The sequence below is a fragment of the Penicillium macrosclerotiorum genome (genome assembly GCF_028827735.1).
Source record: "Penicillium macrosclerotiorum strain IBT 26536 chromosome Unknown utg000012l_segment0_segment0, whole genome shotgun sequence".
In the NCBI taxonomy this organism is placed as follows: Eukaryota; Fungi; Ascomycota; class Eurotiomycetes; order Eurotiales; family Aspergillaceae; genus Penicillium; species Penicillium macrosclerotiorum.
Window position 1 is genome coordinate 323,039 of NW_026643091.1, and position 14,095 is coordinate 337,133.

At 52.0% G+C, this 14,095-nt stretch overlaps 6 protein-coding genes across 6 annotated transcripts; 4 read left to right on the forward strand and 2 right to left on the reverse strand.

Annotated features, from left to right (window-relative positions):
- Positions 1-708: 708 nt before the first annotated feature.
- ergS lies at positions 709-2,430 on the forward strand (the record flags this gene model as incomplete). Its single annotated transcript, XM_057083216.1, has 1 exon — positions 709-2,430. The coding sequence occupies one exon, from the start codon at positions 709-711 to the stop codon at positions 2,428-2,430; it is 1,722 nt and encodes a 573-aa protein (XP_056927955.1).
- A 964-nt stretch (positions 2,431-3,394) lies between these two features.
- N7462_011503 (PX domain-containing protein YPT35) lies at positions 3,395-4,372 on the reverse strand (the record flags this gene model as incomplete). Its single annotated transcript, XM_057083217.1, has 5 exons — positions 3,395-3,467; positions 3,530-3,587; positions 3,644-3,738; positions 3,821-3,846; positions 3,917-4,372. 5 exons carry the CDS (start codon positions 4,370-4,372, stop codon positions 3,395-3,397), a joined length of 708 nt encoding a protein of 235 aa, XP_056927956.1.
- Positions 4,373-6,138: 1,766 nt separating this feature from the next.
- N7462_011504 (uncharacterized protein) lies at positions 6,139-6,815 on the forward strand (the record flags this gene model as incomplete). The annotated part of the gene is made up of 3 exons (XM_057083218.1): positions 6,139-6,232; positions 6,290-6,378; positions 6,444-6,815. The coding sequence occupies 3 exons, from the start codon at positions 6,139-6,141 to the stop codon at positions 6,813-6,815; spliced, it is 555 nt and encodes a 184-aa protein (XP_056927957.1).
- A 778-nt stretch (positions 6,816-7,593) lies between these two features.
- Positions 7,594-8,769, reverse strand: N7462_011505 (uncharacterized protein; the record flags this gene model as incomplete). Its single annotated transcript, XM_057083219.1, has 5 exons — positions 7,594-7,842; positions 7,904-7,975; positions 8,029-8,126; positions 8,194-8,622; positions 8,676-8,769. 5 exons carry the CDS (start codon positions 8,767-8,769, stop codon positions 7,594-7,596), a joined length of 942 nt encoding a protein of 313 aa, XP_056927958.1.
- A 710-nt stretch (positions 8,770-9,479) lies between these two features.
- Positions 9,480-11,191, forward strand: N7462_011506 (COP9 signalosome complex subunit 1; the record flags this gene model as incomplete). Its single annotated transcript, XM_057083220.1, has 4 exons — positions 9,480-9,615; positions 9,715-9,759; positions 9,821-10,101; positions 10,163-11,191. 4 exons carry the CDS (start codon positions 9,480-9,482, stop codon positions 11,189-11,191), a joined length of 1,491 nt encoding a protein of 496 aa, XP_056927959.1.
- A 1,025-nt stretch (positions 11,192-12,216) lies between these two features.
- N7462_011507 (class I SAM-dependent methyltransferase) lies at positions 12,217-13,752 on the forward strand (the record flags this gene model as incomplete). Its single annotated transcript, XM_057083221.1, has 1 exon — positions 12,217-13,752. One exon carries the CDS (start codon positions 12,217-12,219, stop codon positions 13,750-13,752), a length of 1,536 nt encoding a protein of 511 aa, XP_056927960.1.
- Between the last annotated feature and the right edge of the window lie 343 nt (positions 13,753-14,095).

Below are 14,095 nucleotides of genomic sequence, written 5' to 3' on the forward strand. Positions count from 1 at the left end.
CCCAGCACAGCCCTTCCAGGCGTGCTGGTCACTTCGAGGTCACTCGTAAGGGTTTGTTGGTCGAGAATGTATTATTTGTATTTTGGTCATACAGACATATGGGGCGCAGTGGCAGTGAAAGCGAGGGGTGCGGCTCATCCAAGAGAAAGAGGACCTGGGATATACCTCGTCGGGGACGTTAGAGAGACGCCGCCTGGCGGTGCAAAGGAAAGAACGAGGTACTCGGTGGGTACCTTCAGGCGGTCCTGCCGTCGCCTTCGGCTACTTGACTGGGGCGTCTAGAATGCTCTTTATTTTTATACTGTCCAGAAGACTCCTCGATTCCAACAATGAGACTCCTGGACTTTCTGGTTTCGTCACTCCGGGTTACACTATTTTTCTTTCTTTGGATGCTTTCTTTTGGTCGCGTCTCCTCTTCCAGCCTCCAATCTCTAACCTGCAACCTGCAACTCGCAACTCGCAACTTCTACCTTCTACCTTCTAACCTCCCGCTAGCTCTGGAAGAGTCGACACCGGCTTTTGTTACTTGACAATATCACAGCCCTGAGCAATTGCGCACGATTGACCTAGATCCAGGGGGAGGCTGACGCTCGTGCTTACTGACTCCAGACTGCTCGTTCGCTTTCCCAACCGGGCGATCGACTCGAGTGCGCAAGTGCAACTCCCTTGTACTCTCTTCTGCAATTCCTTCTCCTCTGTGTTTGCATCATGGCGCCAACTGGTGAGGTTGTACCACCCATCATGATCACCACTGCGGCAGACCTATCGAATGCATCGACCAAACTCCCATCGCCAGCACCAGAGAAGAAGCGGCGCGGCCGTCGCGGTGGACGCAAAACCAATGCGGTCGATATGGTTGGCTCCAACCCGAAGAAATCATTGTTACTAGACGAGCTGGGCGATGCATTGGTTGAGCAGCTCTACAGCACCTCCAAACTAGACGACCCCTTGAATTCCTCCATCTCGAGCGTCCCAGTCGTGGATCACCGCCGCGGCAACCTCACCACCGCCCTTACAACCTCGTCATCGGCCAGTTCAAGAAGCAGCAGTAGCCGCACCTTGACCGGGATCGAGAGCACTCCGCCCACGAGCTTAGACGACCGTGATTCGCATGATATCAGTCTTTTGCCTCCGTCCACCGTGGTTCCAACACTCGGCCGTCAATATCAGTCCAGCAGAGAATCCCTCCAGATGAGCCTCCACGACGAGAGCAGCAGCAGCAGCAGCAGCAACAGCAGCAATCACCAGAACACAAATGGTCGCCCACAGGGGGATGTTTTCTGTCTAGACGATTTCACCACAATGACAGCCATCCAGAGATTAACGGCCCAGTTTGGTCGCGTTGCACACATGGGAATCATGGATCGCAGTTATCGATTCTTCGTCAATACATCCCGCACAGCGGCGCTGTCTTTTAAGATCCACAACCGGGTGGCCATCGTTGGAGGAGATCCGCTTTGCGAGCCCGAAATGATTCTGGGGTTGTTAGAAGAATTTGCTTCCTACCGACATCGGCATCACTGGGGGATCGCCTTCATGGGTGCAAGCGAGCACTTCGTGAAGCACTATGCCCAACCACAGGGCTGGGCGACGATTCGATTTGGCACGGAGCGCGTGCTCAACCCCCAGACTAACGAGGTTCTACTCGAGCGTGGCGGCAAACGGATCGCCGTCCAAACCCGCCAATTACTCAATCCGCACAAAGGGGCCACCTCGCTCGGTGTATATGCCCCAGCCGTACACGGCACCGATGCCCAGCTACAGGCAGAGCTAATCGCAGTGTATGATACTTGGCGTGCTGAACGCAACCATGCCGCGGGCCCACAGGCTTTCATCACAGTATATGACCCTTTCGCGCTACCCACCCTAATGACCTTCGTGTATAGCCGCGGGCCAGACGGGCAAATCAGTGGCTTTGCCGCATTGCGCAAGCTCGGCTGTGGCGGATATCACGTCGATCCGTGCATCGCAGCCCCGGGTAGCCCGAAGGGTATCAGTGACTTACTGATTGTTGCTGCCATGGCCCTGCTGCACCGCGCGAGCGCCTCGTACCTAGGCTTCGGCTTCGAGCCAGTGCACTCACTTTCTCCCGAGGATATTTCCGGTATACCAGGACCACTGGCAAAGCTCACCCGCGACCTATACAGCCACACATTCCATAGGCTTCCTATTCACGGCAAGAAGGCGTATCATGATAAATTTCGCCCGGATTCCCTCCAAGATTCGGGTCTATACCTTGTCTTCCCGGCTGGCATGCCGGGACCTCGTCATCTGCTGGCGATGATTCATATGGCCAATATCAGTCTACGCAAGATCTTGTGGGCGGATTTCCGGGCGTGGGTTGCGGCCCGGAAATCAAAATCATCCGCTTCAAGCCAACAACCCGCGCTCACAGATTCACCGAATCATCTACTTGCTGGAAATGGTTGAATCGCTTCCACTCTTTGCTTTCTACTACCCTTGATTAATCTTTTTTTCTTTTTTGTCTTCTGTTCCTCGCCCATGAACAATGCGATGTCTGGCTCTTCTTCTTTTCTTTTGTTCTTTTCTTTTGGCGACGGGATACTTTTATCTTGATATCGAAATTGGGGGAGCTGGGGAGCTGGGGAAGCACATTGCACCGGATTATGGCCGTTTGTCGTATTATATGCACCCGCGGAATCTGTACAGTAAGGGATTGACTGTTTTTTGTTCTTTTCGTATTTGGTACATAGAGACTCTCTTTTGAAAGTTATAATTGCCTGATACACGAAATTGATACCACCATTGTATATTCATGAACCATGACTCGAGGAGACGTCTGCCAGTCGGATATCATGTCGATTGTATAGGCAAACATTGCAGATCTCAGGGTCTCCTCCACATATCCCCCAATATCCCCATATTACCTCGGTATATCCTCCGTTTTCCCTGGTCCGCGCCTGTCGGGGACTGCAACAAGCTGGCGGCCGGCTGAGTCCCTGCGACTACTCGTCCCGAAATTTTAGCTACAGAGTTCTCTAAGTACAGGGTTTTTATTTTATCGTCTTGCTTCGAGGTATCATGAATGGAGAAGTAGAAGACCAGGAGAGTATATCATTTTGGTCAAATAGTTGTGAAAATCTTACGGGACAGAGATTTGGATATTAGAAAATGTACACACGGTCTCTCCAAGACCTTGGGTTTGGAGTACAGAGTCAGAGTATGTGCTTCGGCCTGAGACACGGAATAACCTGCTCTGCATGGGAAAGGGAAATAGGAAAGAAAGCGCCAATGAGGAAATCCGGAACCAATGAGGGAGAAAAAAGATGCCGTCCAAGCTCGCAATATTTTTATATACAGACATCTGTGCGTGACACCAGTGGTTGGAGCTGAGGAAGAAAGCCTGAAGGACCCAAATGAGGGCATATCGCATTTATGAAATTCTGCCAAAGAGAAAATCTTTTACAACGGGTGAGCTGGAGAACTCGGGGTTCAGGAGCACACAACTGCAAGAAAATCATTAGGATAAATTCGTTGAGCAGGTGAGACGGAAAGAGAAAATACTCACTTAAGAAAATACTCCAGTCCGATGCGTCGTGACTCGAGGAACTTAGGGCGGAATTTAACTGGGGGAAATCAGCAACGGGGGTCAGTGATGAGGAAGAGCATGGCAAGGACATACAAAGCACACTCTTAGGAGGGAGAGCAGGGAGGGCACTCTTCGCGTGCGGGAAGGAAAATTCAAGACGTTGCCGCAGATCGTCAAATTCGGAGTACCTATAGCCCCGAGACGTCCAACATCAGATCAGCCTCGTGCCGTGATGGAAGAGCAGTTCTCGAAGGGAACAGAAAATCATACCTCATGCGGACGACAATTGGGCCACCCTAGAAAATTCACATCCCCATTAGAACAACTGGATATTATAGTATACTCGATTCCTGGATTCGAACCTACATCGAGTGTTTGTATCGTGCAGTTCCAAACGACATAAGATCCCACTCCCGTCTTTCCCTGCACGACCACATAGTCGTCGATGGAGACGCTGCGTGCCCAGAGTCCCCGAGTCGTCTCCGAGTCTGGATCCACCGTATGATCCTCTAAGGTGATCTTCGTGGAGTGGGCCAGCGAGGTTTGAGATACGCGGGAGGCATTCCGCTCATGTCGTTGCCACCAGGGAGGAACAACCCCCGACGCCGGGCGAGACTTGGGGGTTGAGGTTGTTGAGCTATCCGGGAATGGGGCGGAGGGCGTTGCATTGCCACTGCTATTGTCATGGTCATGGTTGGTGATATTTGGTTCCGGCTGGGTGGGATGAGGCACTGCGGGGCTGAATTGGAGGTCCGGGGGCGGAGAGGAGAGCGGCGGCCGCGGCCGAGGTGCCGAACCGGCCTCCTCAGTCGCTGGCTCCATCCATTAGATGTTGGCCGGGCCTTGGGAGGGTCCTGTAGCGAGGGGCTATCAGTGGCAATGGAGTGTCAGCAAAAATGCTATTTACTTTGAACGTGGGTGTCACCCGAGTTGATATCAGGTTAGGCCGGATGTATGTTTCATGCGGAGGCACGGGGTCCATGATTGGGTCCATGCGGGGAGAGACCGTTACAGAAGGTGATCTGATCTGGCGCGGTACTTTGACATTTGGAGGGGGGGCGCGGGGGCCAGGAATGGGCAAGATCAGGCGAAAGCCTCAATGAAACAGAAACATTGGCACTTACCTTGAAACCGGGGTCCGAGTCCAAGCGACTAGATGAGAATTTAGCTTGGAAAGGGGCGCGGAAGTCAGGAAGTCAAAGAGCGGATGTGCCGGGTGGTTTCGCAAGGAGGTCGGGATTAGATAAGCGGCCACTTCATTCTCCAGCGTGTTTGTTGTTAGACCGGGAATCCATCCATCTTCCACAAACGGCCGAGATGGAACCACATTGCTCTCTGATCGGTCCTTCCATATACACTTGACATGGCCATAGCTTACCGGTCTGCAGCTCTGCAGTCCTTCCGGCTTCTCTCTTGCCTCTCCGTTCATGTGTCCACCCCTGCTTCTCCATCCTCGTCAGGAGAGTGGTTCCCGAACTGGACCCTCCTTCAACCACACTAACCCTATCCTGGCTAAGCGTCGTTGATCGGCGCAGCTGCTAAAGTGAGACATCCACCTTATCGACCCTTTTTTCCTCTTCCACAGGATTCCAACACTCGAGGGGTCGGGGTTCGCCTGCAGTTGGGGCAGCAGCTGGTCGAGGAGTAAATGGCGGTGACACTCATCTCAAGCTCCATAGCATCACTGCATATGGGATGATTTGCGGCATCCATTGACACTGCAAAGTAGCCGAATAGAAAGGGATAGGGATCCCCAGGGATAGGGTTGTGATCGCTAGACGCGCTCCCCGGATCGACATGTCGGCTAGTTCGTCTGCTCTTGGCTGTCAACCAGGGTGTTCGGGTTTATCATCTCGGGATCCTTACTCCTCACCCCGTCCCCCGTCATGTAGGTAGTGCCAGGTCTTGATGTACTGCACAAGTCATGTACGACTTCCCTGTGGATCACAATCCCTCGGTGTGATCAGGCAATGGCCCCCGTCGGCCCTAGTTTCGCTGAGTGTGCTTGCTGGTCTGCGTCCACTAGCAGAGCCCGTGCCCTCGCTAGCATTCTAGTGCCCATTGGCGCGAATTGGTGTGAGTTGGTGCCAAATATACGGAGGATGGCGGACGGGATTCGATATTCAGGGTCCGCGTGATCTCGTTATCGCATTATCGCACTATCGTGCTGGACCCTTCTCGCTTTTCTTTTTCTTCTGATCTTCCTCGCTCTTTTGTTTCCCCCTTTCTCCTTTCTTGTAACTCCACTTCTAGCTGTTCCTCGCTTCATCTGTCGCTACATCCAAAGCTTAGACCACGATCGTGCTCCTACCTCATTCCGAGCCTGTTCGAGAAGCTGCCCAGGAATCCACTCCCCGGGGTACGTTCTAAGACATGGCGGCTGTCCGGTCTGCCCTCTGGCTCCCTTCATTCCATGCACATACCCTCCCTCCCCACATGCTATTTTTACTTCTTTGCTGCGTGGCGAGTAGCCGATGTTGACGGTCATCCTTTAGACACACCCACGGTCAAGTCGCTTTTTTTTTATCCATTTCTCCACAGCCAAATCCACGAACATCATCTTCCGCACCCCCAGACTGCTAGCTAGAATGTTGTCCAAGCTGCTGCTGGCCATCGCTTCAGCTGCCACCTTGGTGAGCAGTCAAACGATCGATCCAAGCTCAGTGCCGCTGTCTACTCGCCGTGAGTCGCTGTGTCAACCTACTCACAAAACTTCTACCACTAACATGTGACCTTCAGAGGTTTGGTGCAACTCCCAAAAGTCTTCATGTCCTCTTATCTGCCTCCAATTCTCCTCCGGGGTCCCCATCGCGAACAACTGCACAGCTGTGAGTAACTTCCATCGAGTGCTGAATGAATCCAGGCCGCAGTCGCCCATACTGATGCTTTCCAGGAAACCCTGACCTACAGCTGTATCTGCAGCAACAACGTTTCCCCTAATGCCTCCGAGTACTCTCAGACCCTGCCCTACTACATCTGCACTGAGGCTGGCACCCAGTGTGTCAATGCCTGCGATAACTCGGCCTGCCAGTCTGCCTGTCGCAGCGATCATCCTTGTGGAGCCCAGGACCCTCCCCGCGTGAACGTCTCCACCACCACCACCACCAGCTCTGCCGCCGCCACCAGCACAACTCCCGGCAATATTCTCACAACCGGTGAGGCAACGGGCGGAGCACCGCGGCCATACTCGGTCGAAAGGGGCCATGTGTATGGGCTCTGTGTTCTGGTCGGTGGGCTCGTGACTGGGTTCGCAGTTTTGCTGTAAAGATCTCTCTTAATTATTGCTGGAACACCATGTGACAGGCTCAGCTCGCAAGTGCCAACTCTCCAGAGAAAGAGGGGCACCCGGGCCGGTGTTTGTCGATTGTCCCCGATGTCACTTTTTTGTTTCCTTAGCATTGAGCGGCTTGCCTTGTTGAATTTTTTGCATTAATCAGGCCCGGATCTAATTTGTTTTTTTTTGTGTTCTTGCTTCGATTAAGTTTTCCTCATTCAGACACGACCTATCATGAATGCTGCAATTTCGCTAGAATTTTCATATTGCAGAGTTCATAATTTACTGTTTGAACCTAAACTTTGCTCGGTTAATGAAGTTCCGTTAATCAAACCCTTTAATTTGAAACAATTTATTAATGTCCACCTAGTCTTTCAAACGTGTCCATCAAATAAACAGATCAACTCCGTGTATGAATTAAAGGCAGTTTTGAATATATATGATGCCAAGAAATTGGTGTTCAATTTGAAACCTTATAATTTAAGGGCCATCGCACTCTAAATGACCAGAGAACGCTCATAAATTAACACATGAATTCCTATCTTTACATTGTTCCATTTCAAGCGAGATGCACAGAATACCGAGCGCCAATATTCTAAACACTGTGTTCAAATAGTGTACTAGTGGGAGTAGGGAAGTCATGCAAAAGGAGAGGGGGAAAGAGAGGTTATTATATTCGCTTCATAAAAGGACTAGTGATCAAAAAATTCATGGCTGATGAGAGATATATTTCTTCTAAAATAGACATTGAGAGAACTTAATGGCTAATTCACATCTTCGCAGCACGGATTTTCGTACTATCCATTCTCTGCCCCTCGTCATCCTGTTCAGCAACTTCCAAGACAGGGAATCTAAGCGGCATGATGCGGCGAGGTGTGGACCCTGGGATGACTGAGTATTTGGAGAAATCAGTGACACCACATTTTTCCCGGAGAAAGTCCTCATCGGTATCTAAAAGTCCGTTCACAGTAGCTGCCGGGGCCCGCAGCATTTCAATAATCGCGTCGGAGAAGATGGTCTTTCGGTTTATGAGCAATGAGACAGGCCATACAATGGGATATCTGGGGAATTTCACATACGGGTTTTCTCAAGTCCTTCTTGTAGGACTTGTCTGAGGATTTATTGTGTTCTGTTGCAGCAGATTCAATAGACTGTATCAAATATCAGCTGTGCGTCTTCTAAAAGCTGGGACATCCAGCCATACCGATGCAGGCCAAATGCTGTTGATGGCCATCTCGTTACGCTCCTGGCGCACAAAGTCCATTGCGAGACCCTTGACCAACACACTCATGCCAACCTTCCCTATACCGAACTCGTCAGCACCACCTATCTACCTCTTCTACTTTCTTCCAATCCAATCTCCACTTACCCATCGCATACGCGGTCTTGCCCCGAAAAAAGCGCGAGTAGATCGGAGGCGAGACAACTACAATCCGGCCCTTCCAGCCATTCTTTTCGAAATACGGCAACGTCGCCTGGACCGTGGCATACAAACCCTCGGGGTTAATCTGTTGCATGAGCTTGAAGCGCTTGAGGGGGGTATTTTCCACCGACGACCACCAGATCGCCCCAGAATTGTATATAAGGACATCCAAATTGCCGAAGACCCGTACCGTCTCATCGACGGCCTGTTGGATCTGAGCTGCGTCGCGGACGTCCACAACAACCGTGGCGGCGGAGCCGCCAGCCTCTCGGATCTCACGCTCTACTGTGTTGATAGTTGATTGTGAGGAATTCGGGTCAGGCGGAAACGGCACAGTCTTGGATGCATCCGAGGCTGTCTTTGCCGCCAGCATTACTATGGTAGATGGTCAGAGCGTTTGGGTCAAGTTGACGTGCATGCTTTCGCACCTGCGTAGCCATTTTTGGCCAGGTCGACAGCCACTTGGCGACCGATGCCTCGAGATGCGCCCATGATCAGGGCGACAGGTTTAGAAGATGACATTGTGGTATTGCGTGGCTGTGTGAGTTGTACCGATATCGAAATGCGGGGAGTACTGGAGCTCGGTTTATGTATTTCTGTCGATGCGACCTGATAAATAGTATCGGCATGTCCTGCAGGCGAATTGTTTCTCCCACGGCCCGAGATTATTGCATCAATTAATCATCCAGTCATCGCAGAAATCAATGATTATTTGCCGTGGGCACAGCCCTGGTGATTAGTACTCGGTAAGGTAAAAGGAGGGTCGAGTCCAATGATTTCGTGATTACTCACAGTCCCGAGGCTCTGGGGAGACCTCGGGATTCCGGGGAACGCCTGAGGCAAAAATGAATAATCGGTTTGAAATGTTGTAAGCGAAAATATCAAAGATCTTAATGAGTGCAAATGGTCCAAGCACCAAAAACTAAATAATCTCTGAATTTTTACTTTGATTCTGGTCGTGGTTTGACACAACCTGCTGTGGAGGCTGAAATGGCGGTGCTCCAGGCGGTATCTTTTTGCCGATATCTGAATGACGAGCCATCACAATGATCAACCCGCATTGCTGGCCCAGTCACAAGACAGCCTTTTGACCTTCACCCAGCTGCTGCCAGGGCCGTTGCGCTCTCAATACCAAGGAAAAGCTGCTGTCTTGCATTTACTTTCTCCGTCTCTCTCTTTCAGCGCGTGTCTAGATCAGTTCAGCGTCTCCCGGGCTGTGCAGCGCAGGCGAGATGGACACCCTGCCAGACGCCCACTCCGCTAGAGACCGAGTACGCCTACCTGCAGCATTTTCTCCAGGAATCACATCCGCTGGGAATGCAAATGGAAGCGAAAACACAGAGAATATTACTCGAGTCAAAGTCCACGGTACGGTGATCCTCCTGCGGGGCTATCCGACAACAAAGCCCGCTGAGAACTGCTCTGGCTCGCCAGAAAGCTTGAGAACTAATATTTGAACTCTGGCAGACCCCCCAAAATTTGATCTCGAGTCATATATCGCGAATTACACCGGTATGTTGTCAATGCTCTAAGCATCTATACAGCCAGACTCCTAACGGTGTGCATACTCTAGGCCGCACCCGATTCGACCGCTTGTACCTCATAGGCACCACATCTACTGTCCTCTCTGTCGAAGCCCTAAAGTCCGCAATCATCGAAGCCAAGTCCGGAAAAGATGTCGCAAATTATGAAAAGGCAGTTCGCGCGCTGGCGGAGGTAGCACCGAACGAGGAGAGCGCCACCCTCGACTCAGCGTGGGTTCAGAATGTCCAACGCACAGTCAGGACACAGGACGATCGGCTGGACCAGGAGCTTCGCGGATACAAGAATAATTTAATCAAGGAGAGCATTCGAGTACGGACCCCTGATCTCGGCATACCACTGTGGTGCATACTGAACTGACGAATTGCTTTAGATGGGCAATGAGGATATCGGGAACCACTACTATGAGACCGGCGATCTTGTTGCAGCCTCGAAAGCGTACTCCCGCATGCGAGACTACTGCACAACCCCGAATCACATTGCCTCCATGCTCTTCAAGCTGATCAATGTTTCGGTCGAGCGTGGAGATTGGCTGAATGTCCAGTCCAATGTACACCGATTGCGCAACGCTCAATCAAAACCCGACGACCAGATTAAAAACCAGCCCAAGATGTCCGCGGCTCTGGGTCTCGCACAGATGCACTCGAGCTCATATCTCGACGCAGCCAATAGCTTTCTGTCGACAGACCCTAGCCTGGGCGACAGTTTCAATGAAATAATCACACCCAACGATGTCGCCGTTTACGGTGGCTTATGTGCGTTGGCATCTATGAACCGCGTTGAACTCCAGCTCCGTGTCCTCGATAACAGTTCCTTCCGGAATTTCCTCGAGCTCGAGCCTCATATTCGCCGCGCGATTGGATTCTTCTGCAATTCCAAGTTCCGGCCTTGCTTAGATATTTTAGATGCCTACCGCACTGACTATCTCCTAGACATCCATCTACGGCGCCATGTCTCAGATCTCTACAATCAGATTCGCACCAAGGCGATCAAGCAATATCTGGTGCCGTTCAGCCGTGTCACCCTGGACTCCATGGCAGCAATCTTTGCCCCGGCTGTTGTCGGAGGCGAAGCCCAGCCGACAGGCGTCGACTCACCCTTCGTCCAGGAGCTCATCCAACTTATTCAAAAGGGAGTCTTGGACGCTCGCATCGACCTGGAAAAGAGCGTCCTCGTCTCAAACCAGACAGATTTGCGAATGGAGGTGCAAGAGAAGACATTGGAGAGCCTGCGGTCTTTCAATGAAGAGGCGCATATGCGTATTTTCCGTGCTAGCGTACTTCAAGCAGGGCTGGAGGTAAAGGCATCCGGAGCCGAACGGCGGCAACGTGTGGACTCGGCGGACGCGAGAGGAACAGGGTCGACTGATAAGTTCGGCCGGGGTCCTGGACCGCGCGGTTAAACCGAGATTAGAATTTGCTAGATCTTGTCTCAGAGGACGGTGCTAGGAGGTTGTGATACGAACATGAGGCATGAGATAATACCCGGACTGCTGTCACGACCGAAATGAACTTGCCTAGTTATGCTCTTGATTCGACATAGAGTGCCCGGACTAAGTAGAGAGAGAGTATGTAGAGAGAGTAAGTAGAGAGAGTAAGTAGAGAGAGTAAGTAGAGAGAGTAAGTAGAGAGAGTAAGTAGAGAGAGTAAGTAGAGAGAGTAAGTAGAGAGAGTAAGTAGAGATATTGAGTAGCGATAAAAGATGCTCTACACAACAAATTAAAAGAGTGAGTCGCCTTCACTGGAATCAGACTATCTGATTGACTTCGGATTCAAAGGCGACAATTCGTCGGAATGCATGTAGATGTTATCCATTCATCCACTTCGCTTAATACGGAATATAGAGACTCCGAAGGCGTACAACCTTGCACGTAGCTTCGGATCATTGCTTTTTGCATTATTTTAGGGATTGACATACAATAGCATGCTCGGAGATGTCTCATTGCAAACCTCCAACAAGGAGAACGATGGATTTCGCTTTACCGACGAAGATCGATTTTAACCGGGACGGATGAGTTAGGGCTACCGGCTGGCATGCTGCATGTTTTGGCGTACAAAGCCTCCACCAGGTCCAACATCCGACCTCGGGGTTTGATATCAACCGGGGCATTTTGCATGCTCTTGTCTTACACTGCAGCACCTGACAGGAAGAGCCGACCCCGGAATAGGATCCAAAAGGCGTCACACCCAGTGCGAGCGCGGTGTCACTAGCTCCACTTCATGACTCCAACCTCCATTAATCAGTGTCCCACCCTCCCCGGCGCCGCCAAGCTGGTTAAGCCGGTTGAGGGGACAGATACTTCTTGGACCTGCTACACCAGTTTGCTTCACCAGCTGGTTCAACACACAAACCGTTACTGTGAGACACACCGAGGGCCTAACCCTCACGAACGCCAGTATGCTCGACTGCTTGTGTCTTTATCCCACGATGTGCTCTGAAAGCATCCACCTGCCTTCCCTCAAGACTGGCGTGGGCACTGGCATGACACTGCCCGCTTCTTCAGTGTCTGATTCCAGCTTCATCGCGTATGAAGACCGAGATGGTGCCATGGAGCCCGTTCGGCTAGGCTCGGGATTGTCTACATATCCAGAGCAGCGAATTGTGATGGATGGCCCCCGGCCAAGAGAGGTCATGTCATCCCCGTCTTCCTTCCTTCTTTCACCAATACAGTCTCTCAATATCACTCCGTTAGCAGTCGAGGCAGAAACAAATTCCTTAACACCACAAGGCAATCCGAAACGGATCCTGGAGCCAGCGACGGAGACATCTAGCAATGCAGTGTTGGAGCAACATGCAGCGCAGTCATTAGCTTTTGTGGACCGCCATATCCACTCTACACCGAAGGCCGAATGTGATGCGGCGGAGCATATACTGGCAGTAGCGCCTCAATTAGCTTCCATACCAGAGGAGGGAGCCGAAGATGACGGCAGCAGAGAAGAGACCGTGACAAGTACACCCTATGTGCTCTCGAGTTCACCGCAACCATCCGACCTACTAGAGGTAGGTGTGTTTCCGAGGGAGACAAAAAAGACAGCGGCATCGCCATCACCCGGCGATTCAAGCACAATAGCTTTCTCTCCGCCGGTTTTAAGCAACCCGAAATCCTCTGAGGGTGCGCCTTCCCCAGTGGTACACTTAACGCCAGCGCCTGATGTCATACCAAACCCGGCCCACGTACAAGAGGCAGATGAAGATGGCCAAGTGAATGCAGGAGATGCCTCTTCCACAGAATCCACAACGGGCGAAGAAAGCTCGATATTTGGTGAGAATTATCATTCCGACACTTCCAGCTATACGGCTTCCCTCTTGTCCGATGTGAAGAATTACACCTACGAAAACGGACGCCGGTATCATTCTTACCGCGAAGGCCACTACGTCCTCCCTAATGACGAGCCCGAGCAAGATCGACAAGACCTCCTTCACCATGTGCGAAACCTCGTCCTTAACGGAGCCTTGTTTCGAGCTCCGGTAGACCCAAATCTCCAACGCGCCCTAGACATCGGCACAGGGACGGGCATCTGGGCCATCGATTTCGCAGACAGATACTCCAGCGCCGAGGTCGTCGGTACCGACCTGAGTCCGATCCAGCCATCCTGGGTGCCGCCTAACCTCCGATTCCTGGTCGACGACGCCGAGTCACCCTGGTTGTTTAATGCGAGCCGGCCCTTTGACTTTATCCATGCGCGGGACTTGGGCGGCGCCATCGCGGACTGGCCGCGGCTGCTGCGCCAGGCCTATCAGCACCTGCGACCTGGGGGCTGGGTTGAATTGCAGGAGTTTGAGGTGACGCTCAGGTCAGATGACGACTCCCTCCGTCTGGCGCCGACGTTGTGCGAATTCCTCGGCCGCCTGCATGAGGCCAGTGAGGCGTTTCACCGGCCCATGAATATCGCCGAAGGCCACCGGCAGCGGCTGATGGAGGCGGGTTTTGAAGAGGTCAGAGATGAGGTGTACAAGGTATGATGATGCTTGCCCTCCATTTGCCCCTTTCCTCGTGTGATTCGTCGTGTTTCTTGTTCATGTGTCCCTACATGTTTGCTGTTTTCCTACATTTTCGCTCCGGGGGCCTTGGGATCTGGCCGATCTGACTGACCTGGCTGTTTTCGTGTGGCAGGTTCCGTCCAGCGCCTGGTCGAGGGACCCTGTACAAAAACAAATAGGGCGATATAATCTGTGCTCCCTCCTGATGGCGGTCGAGTCCTACTCCCTCGCGCTCTTCACCCGCGTTCTGGGCTGGTCGAATACCGATGTCCAGGTGTTCCTGGCGGGTGTGCGACGGGATCTGAGGAATCCAGATGTCCACACC